The sequence below is a fragment of the Mizuhopecten yessoensis genome, unplaced genomic scaffold, assembly GCF_002113885.1.
Source record: "Mizuhopecten yessoensis strain PY_sf001 unplaced genomic scaffold, ASM211388v2 scaffold10523, whole genome shotgun sequence".
Lineage (NCBI taxonomy): Eukaryota > Metazoa > Mollusca > Bivalvia > Pectinida > Pectinidae > Mizuhopecten > Mizuhopecten yessoensis.
This window is the reverse complement of record NW_018408589.1, coordinates 87,295-102,696: the sequence shown is the minus strand read 5'-3', so window position 1 is coordinate 102,696 and position 15,402 is coordinate 87,295. Positions and strand designations below refer to the sequence as shown.

Genomic DNA, 15,402 nt, shown 5'->3' with positions numbered 1-15,402 from the left:
TCCCCTGTAAATACAAGTGTAGGTCCCCTGTCAATACAAGTGTAGGTCCCCTGTCAATACAAGTGTAGGTCCCCTGTCAATACAAGTGTAGGTCCATAGTCAATACAAGTGTAGGTCCCCTGTCAATACAAGTGTAGGTCCCCTGTAAATACAAGTGTAGATCCCCTGTCAATACAAGTGTAGGTCCCCTGTCAATACAAGTGTAGGTCCCCTGTCAATACAAGTATAGGTCCATAGTCAATACAAGTGTAGGTCCCCTGTCAATACAAGTGTAGGTCCCCTGTCAATACAAGTGTAGGTCCATAGTCAATACAAGTGTAGATCCCCTGTCAATACAAGTGTAGGTCCCCTGTCAATACAAGTATAGGTCCCCAGTCAATACAAGTGTAGATCCCCTGTCAATACAAGTGTTGGTCATCTGTTAATACAAGTGTAGATCCCTTATAACATTTAGTTACACTGTATAACATTTAGTTACACTGTATAACATTTAGTTACACTGTATAACATTTAGTAACACTATAACATTAAGTAAGACTGTATAACATTTAGTTACACTGTATAACATTTAGTAACACTGTATAACATTAAGTAACACTGTATAACATTTAGTAACACTGTATAACATTTAGTAACACTATAACATTTAGTTACATTGTATAATATTTAGTAACACTGTATAACATTAAGTAAGACTGTATAACATTAAGTAAGACTGTATAACATTTAGTTACACTGTATAACATTTAGTAACACTGTATAACATTTAGTAACACTGTATAATATGTTGTTTACTAACGTTTGCTGTAATAATAAATTCTCCCTAATCACAGAGGGCCAAAAAGGTGAAACTTTAATTGCGGTGAAAATTCCCCGGTATACAGTACATACATCAATATTTTTTCTCAAAACTATTCTTATTGTTGTATGTTCAGAATTTTTATAATTTGATCCTTGAGTTGTTTGAGATTAGGGGAATGATTGTGGTATTTCAGAAAAAAATAAACACAAACAACTTGCTGTGTTTCTGTATAATATTCAAAGGTATGTGTACCTTAGCTGCCTAACTTGTTTGTTATAATAAATTCAACATTATTAGTCTTATTTATCTGGATTTTAGACTCAATGTGTTAAACAAATGTATCTATAGTATATGACTTTCAATTATGCCCGAACAATAATCAAGTATTCAAAATGCAAAGAATATCATAATTAATGATATCTTAACCCTTTCACCCCAAAGTAACTTTAGTAGACTCTACCATACATTTATCTGGATGAGTCAATTATGGTCTACAGTGGTGAAAGGGTTAAACAAAACTGGAAAGAAAAATAAACAATAGGTAATGTTTTCTTTCTTATAATTTAATATAAAATAATACAGCTCCTCTGACCGTTTTGATCAACATTTCAATGACATCATTTTCAATGCTATGATTTCAGTGTTAGGTGGTACAGACTAAGATCAGATTCTGACAGTTTAGATGGCGCCTTGCTCATGGGACAAGATCCCATGAAAGACTTTGGGAAGGCAATAACATCCTTTATATTGTTAACTCCACTCAGGATAGCGAAAAGTCGGTCCAGCCCTGAAATGTAAGACAAATTCCAAACTTTTAACCTGAAAGGAATCCAGCTTATATAAATGGCAAAACATAGACAGAAAAAAAGAAACTGCAAAACTTTTGAATGAAAATAATTGGTCATTCAAAAAAAATGGAGAATATTTACTTGTTTTTCTAACATGGTCATATCATATGCTGAAACCAATATTAACCTTCGCTCAGTAAATATGTTTCTAACTTTAGAAGTAATGACCTTGACCTTGTTGATATGACCTTCAAAGTACATTATGCAAACAATGACCCTGACTTTTGCCGAAGTTTAATACAAGTTATGCAGTTTCAGATGTATGATTATTTAAATTCTTAAGAAGATTACCTTGCACCATATCGTCAGCACACTTGCCATTCAAATCAAAATATTTTCCGTAAATTTTATATCAAAGATTGGTTGATATTATTACCTAGTGCGATCCCAGCGTGAGGTGGACATCCCATGTCTAGAGCGGATAGTAGGTGACTCAGCTCACTTGTATCCTCCTGTCAACACAGATTATCATTATGACATGAATATGTTACTGTATTAAGAAACCTAGAATGAAAACATTCCTTGACATCTATTGGACGCTGGCTCTTTGCTCCTGCATTATGTAATCAGAAAGTGTTGGAAGGAGCAGTGTAATCCTTGGCACCACACTCTAATGATGTCAGGCTTGGCAATTTTGACCTGCTGGTTGTTTTACCTTTTTACTAAACTGTACTTTCCCTAGAGACCAGATATTGTTCATAATCAATCTGATGTGGAATGTAATGGTTCCCTGTCTTACTTTTGTTGTGAGAGACTAATTGTCTGTGAGGACACTTGATGATTTTGTTGTGAGAAACTTATTGTCTGTGAGGACACTTGATGATTTTGTTGTGAGAGACTTATTGTCTGTGAGGACACTTGATGATTTTGTTGTGAGAGACTAATTGTATGTAAGGACACTTGATGATTTTGTTGTGAGAGACTAATTGTCTGTGAGGACATTTGATGGTTTTGTTGTGAGAGACTAATTGTCGGTGAGGACACTTGATGGTTTTGTTGTGAGAGACAAATTGTCTGTGAGGACACTTGATGGTTTTGTTGTGAGAGACTAATTGTATGTGAGGACACTTGATGGTTTTGTTGTGAGAGACTTATTGTCTGTGAGGACACTTGATGGTTTTGTTGTGAGAGACTAATTGTCTGTGAGGACACTTGATGGTTTTGTTGTGAGAGACTAATTGTCTGTGAGGACACTTGATGGTTTTGTTGTGAGAGACTAATTGTCTGTGAGGACACTTGATGGTTTTGTTGTGAGAGACTAATTGTCTGTGAGGACACTTGATGGTTTTGTTGTGAGAGACTAATTGTCTGTGAGGACACTTGATGGTTTTGTTGTGAGAGACTAATTGTCTGTGAGGACACTTGATGGTTTTGTTGTGAGAGACTAATTGTCTGTGAGGACACTTGATGGTTTTGTTGTGAGAGACTAATTGTCTGTGAGGACACTTGATGGTTTTGTTGTGAGAGACTAATTGTCTGTGAGGACACTTGATGGTTTTGTTGTGAGAGACTAATTGTCTGTGAGGACACTTGATGGTTTTGTTGTGAGAGACTAATTGTCTGTGAGGACACTTGATGGTTTTGTTGTGAGAGACTAATTGTCTGTGAGGACACTTGATGGTTTTGTTGTGAGAGACTTATTGTCTGTGAGACACTTGATGGTTTTATTGTGAGAGACTTATTGTCTGTGAGACACTTGATAGTTTTGTTGTGAGAGACTAATTGTCTGTGAGACACTTGATGGTTTTGTTGTGAGAGACTAATTCTCTGTGAGACACTTCATGGTTTTGTTGTGAGAGACTAATTGTCTGTGAGACACTTGATGGTTTTGTTGTGAGAGACTAATTGTCTGTAAGACACTTGATGGTTTTGTTGTGAGAGACTAATTGTCTGTGAGGACACTTGATGGTTTTGTTGTGAGAGACTTATTGTCTGTGAGACACTTGATGGTTTTGAAACAGGTTAACAATCAATACACAAACAAAGGGAATCTAGTTAAACAAGGCCCAACTTTGTATCACAAAAAAATACAAAATGTAGCATAAAAAGTTCACAGTTTGAACTTTGATGCAAAACCACTTTACTGAACCGGTGTCTGAGGAGTGTTTGATTCAAATTGACAGCTACTTATAATGTTAAACCAATAGTTTACCTGGTAATACTACCTCTAAACCATTTACAGGGTAGAGTGATAACTGATGTTAGAATTCTGGAAAGTATATATCAGATGTGTTGGAAAACAAACCTACCTTTAATATTTCCGACAGAACATATTTCTGAAGCTTTGCATTATGAATACGAACTGATCCTCCTCCAATCTCATTACCGTTCAACACCAGGTCGTAATGTTGACTCCGTACCTGTTACAGTACACAAACAATGCAGGGAGAATATTGATGCTGTACCAACACAATAAGTCTTAAGCATCCTTGACCCTGTAACCTTGAAAGTAGGTCAAGGTTCTTTACATCCGTCATTTATTATTTTCAATAAATGACATGTTTCTCTTTGAATTTTTGGTTTTCTGTTATTTTTAACCTTAATACAAACAGAGCACATCCTTATATGTTTTGATGCAGAGCTGAAGTCCTTTCTCCCAGTGAGCTACATGTTCAATATCAAGGCTCTACCCTTATGGGTTTTTGGAAATCATTGTTAAGAGAAAAAAGTTGATGCCAGATGCTAGGCTATTGCATACAAATTTGGATGAAAGAGAGAATGTATGAAATGAATTCAAGTAAGTTAATAAAAGAATTAATTTAGTTAGCGAAATAATATTAAATTTTGAGGTAAATGCATTTGAAGTCCAAGTTAAAGTTTTATTTATGGTAATAAGGTTTTATACTTTATCTAGAAGTTTTATTAAATATCCATCAACATTGTCATGTTTTATTAGTAACTGACCTTGTTGGGATCGGAATACACGAGGTCAAGGTCATCCTCAATTGGGGCTGTGAACGGATGATGAGCAGACTCTACTAATCCTGGTATAAGTTTACCAGCTGGAACAGAGAAAACAGAGTTCACAAGTTCATGGATGAGAGTTGACATGTTCATGGATGAGAGTTGACATGTCCATGAATGAGAGTTGACATGTCCGTGGATGAAAGTTGACATGTCCATGAATGAGAGTTGACATGTCCATGAATGAGAGTTCATGAGTAAGAGTTGACATGTCCACGCATGAGAGTTGACATGTCCATAAACGAGAGTTAACATGTCCATGAATGAGAGTTGACATGTCCATGAATGTGAGTTGACATGTCCATGAATGTGAGTTGACATGTCCATAAATGAGAGTTGACATGTCCATAAATGAGAGTTGACATGTCCATGAATGAGAGTTGACAGGTCCATGAACGAGAGTTGACATGTCCATGAATGTGAGTTGACATGTCCATAAATGAGAGTTGACATGTCCATGAATGAGAGTTGACATGTCCATGAATGAGAGTTGACATGTCCATGAAAAAGAGTTGACATGTCCATGAATGAGAGTTGACATGTCCATGAATGAGAGTTGACATGTCCATGAATGAGAGTTGACATGTCCATGAATGAGAGTTGACATGTCCATGAATGAGAGTTGACATGTCCATGAATGAGAGTTGACATGTCCATGAATGAGAGTTGACATGTCCATGAATGAGAGTTGACATGTCCATGAATGAGAGTTGACATGTCCATGAATGAGAGTTGACATGTCCATGAATGAGAGTTGACATGTCCATGAATGAGAGTTGACATGTCCATGAATGAGAGTTGACATGTCCATGAATGTGAGTTGACATGTCCATAAATGAGAGTTGACATGTCCATGGATGAGAGTTGACATGTCCATGAATGAGAGTTGACATGTCCATGAAAAAGAGTTGACATGTCCATGAATGAGAGTTGACATGTCCATGAATGAGAGTTGACATGTCCATGAATGAGAGTTGACATGTCCATGAATGAGAGTTGACATGTCCATGAATGAGAGTTGACATGTCCATGAATGAGAGTTGACATGTCCATGAATGAGAGTTGACATGTCCATGAATGAGAGTTGACATGTCCATGAATGAGAGTTGACATGTCCATGAATGAGAGTTGACATGTCCATGAATGAGAGTTGACATGTCCATGAATAAGAGTTGACATGTCCATGAAAAAGAGTTGACATGTCCATGAATGAGAGTTGACATGTCCATGAATGAGAGTTGACATGTCCATGAAAAAGAGTTGACATGTCCATGAAAAAGAGTTGACATGTCCATGAAAGAGAGTTGACATGTCCATGAATGAGAGTTGACATGTCCATGAATGTGAGTTGACATGTCCATGAATGTGAGTTGACATGTCAATAAATGAGAGTTCATGAGTAAGAGTTGACACATCAATTAATGAGAGTTGACATGTCCATGAATGAGAGTTGATAGGTCCATTAATGAGAGTTGACATGTCCATGAATGTGAGTTGACATGTTCATGAATAAGAATTGACAAAATCTGAAATTACTCACATTCATCTTCTTTTGGCAGGAAAAGTGGGAAATCAACCACCCAGAAAATATTGTTATCGGAAGAGTTTCTGATCGCCTGACCTGGAAAATACTACAGTATGTCCACATTACATCGTTAAACATTTGTGATTTTACCCTTTGGTCATTATGATGTTACTATACACTTTATGGCTGCTAATATCTTGGTTTTTTATCGTTTTTAGAAGCTTTGTAAAATACGAACTTTAGAAAATACTAAAAATTTTGAATAAGAATCGAGAAAACATGGTTAAAATGTGTGAGTTTTGATTGCTTTGATAAATGCTGAGATAATGAAGATTGGTCTAAGATTATTTCTATCATAAAATTTCACATTTATCATAAAATTAATTGAAAGTTTTGGTTGATAAAAAATCTTAGTTTCATTAAAATACACATCATTTTTTTGAAATCACAATACATCACAATCAGTGTTTGACATCACAATCGTTGTTTGACATCACAATCAGTGTTTGACATCACAATCAGTGTTTGACATCACAATCAGTGTTTGACATCACAATCGGTGTTATCACAATCAGTGTTATCACAATCAGTGTTATTACGTGTACTTTGATGGCCAGATCATATAATAAAACTGAATCCCGGTCGATAATCTTTATTATATTACCTTTCTGCTCTAAGTGATTGGCTGTCATCAGACGCTTCTTCCCAAGGACTTCAAACTGAAAACAAACAATGAATAGGCTTTAATTAAACTATACTTCAGTTTCATATTAAAAGGGATATTTTCTGAGACATCTGTCTTTATCCACACGTAACTCTATTTATACCCAACTTGACTGACATCAGACTTCACTTTAGTGACACCTGATTTGAGGGACATTTGAATCAGCTGAAGCCTGACTTTAACAGCTTCTCGTAATATCTCACATGATTTTACAGCCCTTACAGGCCTACAATTGCTAAATATTTACATTTGCTCTGCATTGGCACTATATAACAGTAACAAGGGCAGTTCCGTGCTATGAGACTATAACACAGGCATAGTGATATCTCCACAGGTCCAACTAACTACTGGATAGTTATTCCCCTCCGCACTAGCAAGCGGATCAGCAAAAAACCTCACAGTGGTTAATTAATATTCACCATTTTATGTAAGACTATTATAAAATGTGAATTGAATATATTGATTGATTAAATTATGGAAATAGTATCGATATTTTTGTGTTTATTTCCACGAACGAATTCTTTGAGGGGAAAAGTCACGAGACAACATTCCCTGAGCAATTCCATGGGCTGTTCCATCTCTTGAACAAACACAGCGAAATTAGAATTAGAAAAAATGTGTTGTGAATTTAAACAAATGAAAAATGTAAATATAAGTATGAAACAGCATTCTGTTCCGTGTTATGGTCTTATAACACGAAACATGATTACAGACAAATAATCATAACTCATTTTGTCTGCAATCCTGTTTCGTGTTATAGGACCATATCCAATCCTGTTCCGTGTTATAGGACCATATCCAATCCTGTTCCGTGTTATAGGACCATAACACGGAACAGAATGCTGTTTAATGCTTAAATAACCTCCCATTGATTGTGGCGTTAGAACAGAGACACTCTAACCCACTGAGTTACCTGTCAGCAGAAGTACCCTGGTCCAATCGTGCTACAGTTATATCCAAAATATAATTAAATACAAGTTAATGTAAACTGTAAAAAAAACTTAACCTTTTCACCACTGTAGACCATAATAGACTCATCCAGATGAATGTATGGTAGAGTCTACTCAAGTTACATAGGGATGAAAGAGTTAAGAAGAAAATTAAACACAAGATATAGCACAGGAAACTGATCTGCTCACTGTTGTGAATATCAGAGGTTCCTCAATTTGGTTTGTTTGTGTTTTACTCGAACCGGCGACCCAGTGGTGGAGGGCTTGTGGTAGCAGAATGTCAGACGTCTTAACCATTTGGCCACTAAGGCCCCTAGAGGTTCCTCAATGTGTGATAGTTGTTATCATATTAATAAGTTAATTTCCAAAAATACAAAAGCCAAAAGTTTTACATAATGTCTTTTTTTCAAAGCTAAATGAACAAGATTAACATATATATGATGACGAACCAGGAGGAGACTGCTTCTACCATAGAATCAAGTACCAAGACTTACCGGAAAATGTCCCGCACCATGACACAGTAGAAGAATATCTCCCGGTTCAAGCTGTAGTTTCTTATTTATGATGTCTCGGCAGGATGACTTCAGGTGTTTGGAAATTGAAGACTTCCAGTCATCAGCACTACTGATCTTAGCTGTGATTATTTCCTGTCAGATTAAAAGTTAATCCAGTAGTACAGTAGCCATGATAAGAAATTGTATACCCCTGATGTGTGTGTCTCTTTTCATACACATTTCTTGTGATTCACAAACCATATTCCACAGAAATCTCTGAAGAAATAAAGAACACAGAATAGCTGTAACCCGTGATTTTTCTACAGAAATTCACAAATGAAAATCACTTCTCAAAATAATTTTGGGAAAATACATTAGTAAATGAGCAAAATTTAGAGAGTTCAGAGGTAAACTATTCACTATTCTGTAGGGGTATAGGAGGTTGAGGGAAGATAATAAAAGAGTTCCAAATAAATTGTAAAGCTATACATTTAAATACAGTTGTTCAGAATTTGGGTTTTTGAAAACAAAACAATAGTAATAAACAAAGAAAAACAACTTCAGGAATCCAACTCAAGACCTGTCACTTTCTTAATGTTGTTACCCAGAAACTATACATGCACAGCTTCAACATGAGGGATGAAAACCTTGAAATGGGAATTCTATACTTACTGTTTTATCATCATCACTGACTGGCTTACAAAGGGTATCTAGTTCTTTGTTGGAAAAGTATTTCTGTCAAAAAAAGGAAAAAAGCAAGTATAAAGAAAATTAAACAAGGAGCCACGCAAATAAAAATTAAACAAAAAATTAAAAAGACCACTTGACTACATACACTATTTTTGCTCTTTACTTTATGATTTACAGACTGATCTTGGTGTAACTAGGAACCAGGTCCTAATTTTACTTGGAAAATAGAAATTAAATTGACATGTGTTGTCTTCAGCTTTGCAATAACGTATAAATGAAACTATTGTTCCAATATCTTTCATATACAAACAACAGTTGATTCTACCACAGGATAACGTAAATGGGGTTGTATTGTCTTGTTTACTTCAGCACCTATACGGCAACAAGACCTTGATCATCTATATATTTAAATCAGGCTCTTCTTTCACAGATTCAATCAATTAATCTGTGACCTGATGCCTAGTTTCGATTCACCAACAAGCTGAGCACAGCTGATGTCATAAACTCTGGATGTGGCTGTATGTTGAGATGATAAGATATGTACAGGCACCGGTGTTTCTTCACACAACCAAGCTAACCTGTCCTCACTTGTCCAGGACATGTCAAGCATCTCTTGTGATTGCATTTGCAATAATGAGGAGATTTAGGATGAGTGTTGTACACGCATGATTTACTTGAAGATAATACATGCAAGCAGATTGGTTATTGTTCAATAAAACATGGCTATTAACCAATAAAAGTGTTGGTCCATTGCCAGCATGGTAAGATTTAATTAACAGCTAAGCCTGTATTAAAAGACCACCCTTGCAAAGTCCAAAATGTAGTCTTTTTAAGGTCCATTTTGGGCCTTATTAAGACCCCTTTCCCCTGGATATCTGCAATTTTTTTCCCAAAACCAATGCAAAAGTCACTTTTTTCCCCAAATAATGTTTTTGTGTGTAATATTTATCTGAATCAACAGGCACAGGCCCCTGTGGGAAAGAGGTTAAGAAAATCACTGCTTAGTGCAGGTGGTCTCTTAATACATGTTCAGTTTATAAACAAATCACTACAATGGAGGACCCTAATACTGGTCTCCTAACACAGGTGGAGGACCCTAATACTGGTCTCCTAACACAGGTGGAGGACCCTAATACTGGTCTCCTAACACAGGTGGAGGACCCTAAAACTGGTCTCCTAACACAGGTGAAGGACCCTAAAACTGGTCTTCTAACACAGGTGGAGGACCCTAAAACTGGTCTCCTAACACAGGTGTAGGACCCTAATACTGGTCTCCTAACACAGGTGGAAGACCCTAATACTGGTCTCCTAACACAGGCGGAGGACCCTAAAACTGGTCTCCTAACACAGGTCAAGGACCCTAAAACTGGTCTTCTAACACAGGTGGAGGACCCTAAAACTGGTCTCCTAACACAGGTCAAGGACCCTAAAACTGGTCTTCTAACACAGGTGGAGGACCCTAAAACTGCTCTCCTAACACAGGTGGAGGACCCTAAAACTGGTCTCCTAACACAGGTCAAGGACCCTAAAACTGGTCTTCTAACACAGGTGGAGGACCCTAACACTGGTCTCCTAACACAGGTGGAGGACCCTAATAGTGGTCTCCTAACACAGGTGGAGGACCCTAATACGGGTCTCCTAACACAGGTGGAGGACCCTAAAACTAGTCTACTAACACAGGTGGAGGACCCTAAAACTGGTCTCCTAACACAGGTCAAGGACCCTAAAACTGGTCTTCTAACACAGGTGGAGGACCCTAACACTGGTCTCCTAACACAGGTGGAGGACCCTAATACTGGTCTCCTAACGCAGGTGGAGGACCCTAATACTGGTCTCCTAACACAGGTGGAAGACCCTAATACTGGTCTCCTAACACAGGTGGAGGACCCTAATACTGGTCTCCTAACACAGTTGGTCTCTAGATGGAGGTTGTCTCCTGCCGAAGTTTGACTGTAATTAATCGTCCTTCTAATAAAAGGATGGGTGGTCGGGTGGCGCAGTGGATAAATTGCACTCGCCTTTCACCAAGGCGAAAAATTGTTTCATAATGGTTGTAGAATAAATAGAGTGTATATTTTTTTATGAAGCAATGCATGCTTTCTGCAGGCATTCGAGGAACAACGAGATATCTGCCCTGAACAATTTGGTGAGGAAAGATAATCTTCTTAAGGATCCCCAACTTACAACTTTTGTTATTGAATGAAAGTCAAATTATCAGAAGACAGGTTTAACAGCTTGAAGAGACTTTTATGTTGATAGATGTCTTTGGCTATGTTTTTCCAAAAAAACACCAACAACTGCAAAATGGACTCTCTGTATCCTTAAAGAAGAATTTTATTACTTTTCATGAAACACTAGTTTTTACTTTGAGTTAGCGATGAAAACCCTTGCTTTTTTACAAAAAGACGAATGCCCTGGAATGTCCTAAGCTTTTTATCTTTGATGTGGTCTTGTATCGAAGCTGAACCTACTTGACCCTCAGGTATCCTCAAGGCGATAACAGTTTCTGCACTTACTTGTCCCTCAGGTATCCTCAAGGCGATAACAGTTTCTGCACTTGCAAGTCGAACAACGCCACAGTCCGACATCACATCACTAATGTCTTGAAGCTTAAATGTCAAAAAAAGAAAAAGATTGAAATTAATAACAAGAGACCCAATGGGCCTGCATCGCTCACTTGGTATACATCTCACACTTGTAACATTAAAAGTGATCTAAAATAAAGTTACAGGCAAAATATCAGTATTTATGACTATAAGTCATTCAAAAGAACCTGATATTTTTTTTAAAAACATTTCACTAATGTGACCTTGAAAGTCGAACAAGGTCATTACGTTGAACAAACATGTTTATACATATTTGACAAAATGTGACCTTGAAAGTCGTTCAAGGTCATTCAAATGCTTGATAGCCCTTCATCTCAGCATGCTACTAACCAAATATCAACATTCTAGGCCTTATGGCTATTCAGAAGTCGTTTAACATTTTAAACATATTTGATCCCTGTGACTTTGAATATGAGTGAAGGTAATTCGTTTGAACAAACTTGGTAGCCTTTCATCCCATTATGTTACGGGCCAAATATCATCCTGCTGCACCTTTTGGTTATATTCAGAAGAAGTTGTTTAAAGGTTTTGAACATATTTGATCCTTGTGACCTTAAAAAATATTTCAAGGTCATTCATTTGAACAAACTTGGTAGCCCTTCATTCTAGAATGCTACTGGCCAAATATCACCATACTGGTCCTTGTGGATATTCATCAGAAGTCGTATAAAGATTTTTTAAGACAATTGAGCCCTGTGAATTCAAGGTCATTCATTTGAACAAACTTGGAAGCCCTTTATCCTAACATACTACTGGCCAAATATCAACATCCTGGGCATTTTGGTTATAAAGAAGAAGTCTTTTTAGGATTTTGAACATATTTGATCCCGGTGACCTTGAATATATGTCAAGGTCATTCATTTTAACAAACTTGGTAGCCTTCATCCGATTATGCTACAGGCCAAATATCATCATCCTACGACTTTTGGTTATTCAGAAGAAGCTGTTGAGAGGTTTTGAACATATTTGATCTATGTTACCTTGAAAACAATTCAAGGTCATTCATTTTAACAAATTTGGTAGCCCTTCATCCCAGCATGCTACTGGCCAAATATCATCCCCCTGGGCATTTTGGTTATTCAGAAGAAGTTGTTTAAAGTTTTTAACATATTTGACCCCTGTGACCCTGAAAATTGGTAAAGGTCATTTATTTGGACAAACTTGGTAGCCTTTCATCCCAGTTTGCTTCTGGCCAAATATCATTATCACCCTAGGCTTTTTGGTTATTAAGAAGTTGTTTAAAGTAAAATATTGACGCTGGAAGGCGAACGGATGATGCACCACGGCATCAGCTCACTAGGCCCTTTGGGCAGATTTTTTTTTGAAATGCCTAGAGAAGTATTACTTTTCGTAATTGAAGACAACCCTTTGATAATACATAACGAAGTAATCAATGTTTTACCCAAAGTTTTGTACTGTCAACAACACCACATTGGTGCAATCATTAGCTAGTTCCACAAATTTTTCGATTCTACAAGAATTCCACAGATGTGTGCCCCAGCTTAGGTGGATTGATGGCTTAAAAAAAATGTTTTTAGAATTCAATTAAAGGTTTTGAATTTTCACTACTATTGCCAATAACCGACCTTCATGTCAAACCTTGTGTCTGGTTTGTCCGTGCCGTACTCCCTTAATGCTTGTTCATACTTCATGACAGGGAAGGTGTCTGGTAAGGTCCCTGCCCCCCGGGGCCAGCAGTGGTGTAATAGTCTCTCTATTAAACTCATTATGTGTGTCTGTGAGGTAAAGGCCATTTCTATGTCCAACTGGAAAGAAAAACAATGAACTTTGAACCTCATTCATATAAAATAAGTTAAACAATGCAGTTAAAAAATATTTTCTGAATCTACAACTAACAGAAAAGATGCTTATTGCCCGTAAGGAATGAGGCGTGAGAAAAATGAGACTTGGACAATTTTGAAAAGTTTATATTTCATCGAAATTAGAATGTCAATTGTTTCCTGGAATAATTAACAAGAGAAGTTAACGAGTTAAATTCTGTCAAATACTCGTTAACTCAAAAAGGGGGTCTACAAGACCAGTGGAACAAACAGAAGATTATTTACAAAGAATTTAATCTTAGGGACTGAATAAGAACATTTCTTCCAATGTATTAAGATAAATTATTACAAAATGTTTTACTTTACAATTACTGGTAACTTTCACATGAATTGATCCAGAAGTTTAATGTGACAATGAACTCTGACCTGAGTGAACTCAGGTTGTCTGTTTGGTCTCTGAGCCTCGTCTCGGTAACATCTGGCTATCTGGAAATATCTGTCTACTCCACCGATCATCAGCAACTGTTTGAACTTCAACAAAATAATACAGCATCAGAATCAGCACATAAAATGGGTCAACACAAACATAAACAGGTCAACACATACATAAACTGGGACAACACATACATAAAACGTGTCAACACATACATAAAAGGGGTCAACACATACATAAACTGGGACAACACATACATAAAAAGGGTCAACACATACAAAAAATGGGTCAACACAAACATAAACAGGTCAACACATAAATAAAACGCGTCAACACATAAAAAAAACGTGTCAACACATACATAAACTGGGACAACACATACATAAAAGGGGTCAACACATACACAAAACGGGTCAACACATAAAAAAAACATGTCAACACATAAATTAAATGGGTCAACACATAAAAAAAATGGGTCAACACAAACATAAAACAGGTCAATACAAACATAAAATGGGTCAACACATACATAAAATGGGTCAACACATAAATAAAACGGGTCAACACATAAAAAAACCATGTCAACACATAAATAAAATGGGTCAACACATAAATAAAACGGGTCAACACATACATAAAACGGGTCAACACATACATAAAATGGGTCAACACATACATAAAATGGGTCAACACATACATAAAATGGGTCAACACATACATAAAATGGGTCAACACATAAATAAAATGGGTCAACACATACATAAAATGGGTCAACACATACATAAAATGGGTCAACACATACATAAAATGGGTCAACACAAACATAAAACGGGTCAACACATAAAAAAAACGTGTCAACACATACATAAAATGGGTCAACACATAAATAAAATGGGTCAACACATACATAAAACGGGTCAACACATACATAAAACGGGTCAACACATAAATAAAATGGGTCAACACATAAATAAAATGGGTCAACACATACATAAAACAGGTCAATACAAACATAAAATGGGTCAACACATACATAAAACGGGTCAACACATACATAAAACGGGTCAACACAAACATCAAATGGGTCAACACATACATAAAACGGGTCAACACATACATAAAATGTGTCAACACATAAATAAATAGGTCAACACATACATAAAACGGGTCAACACATACATAAAACGGGTAAACACATAAATAAAACAGGTCAACACAAACATAAAACGGGTCAACACAAACATAAAATGGGTCAACACATAAATAACATGGGTCAACACATACATAAAATGGGTCAACACAAACATAAAACAGGTCAACACATACATTAAATTGGTCAACACATACATAAAACGGGTCAACACATAAATAAAACGGGTCAACACATACATAAAACAGGTCAACACAAACATAAAATGGGTCAACACATACATAAAATGGGTCAACACATACATAAAATGGGTCAACACATACATAAAACGGGTCAACACATACATAAAACGGGTCAACACATATATAAAATGGGGTCAACACATATATAAAATGGGTCAACACATAAATAAAATGGGTCAACACATACATAAAA

The 15,402-nt window shown here is 36.5% G+C and overlaps 1 protein-coding gene across 2 annotated transcripts in view; it reads right to left on the bottom strand.

The window, feature by feature from the left end:
* Positions 1-1,317: 1,317 nt before the first annotated feature.
* The window catches only part of LOC110460926 (aspartate--tRNA ligase, mitochondrial-like), a 28,792-nt gene continuing 14,707 nt past the window's right edge, over positions 1,318-15,402 (bottom strand). The window contains exons 8-18 of one of the 2 annotated variants that reach the window (XM_021514149.1): positions 13,811-13,915; positions 13,190-13,369; positions 11,469-11,606; positions 8,980-9,042; positions 8,308-8,460; positions 6,804-6,858; positions 6,155-6,235; positions 4,555-4,652; positions 3,900-4,010; positions 2,027-2,102; positions 1,318-1,589 (exon numbers count right to left, since the gene is read on the bottom strand). In XM_021514149.1, the coding sequence (XP_021369824.1) occupies positions 1,432-1,589; positions 2,027-2,102; positions 3,900-4,010; positions 4,555-4,652; positions 6,155-6,235; positions 6,804-6,858; positions 8,308-8,460; positions 8,980-9,042; positions 11,469-11,606; positions 13,190-13,369; positions 13,811-13,915 (1,218 nt within the window). In that variant the 3' untranslated portion in view covers positions 1,318-1,431. The remainder of the gene's footprint in view (positions 1,590-2,026; positions 2,103-3,899; positions 4,011-4,554; positions 4,653-6,154; positions 6,236-6,803; positions 6,859-8,307; positions 8,461-8,979; positions 9,043-11,468; positions 11,607-13,189; positions 13,370-13,810; positions 13,916-15,402) is intronic. The other variant, XM_021514150.1, reaches the window with a different exon arrangement.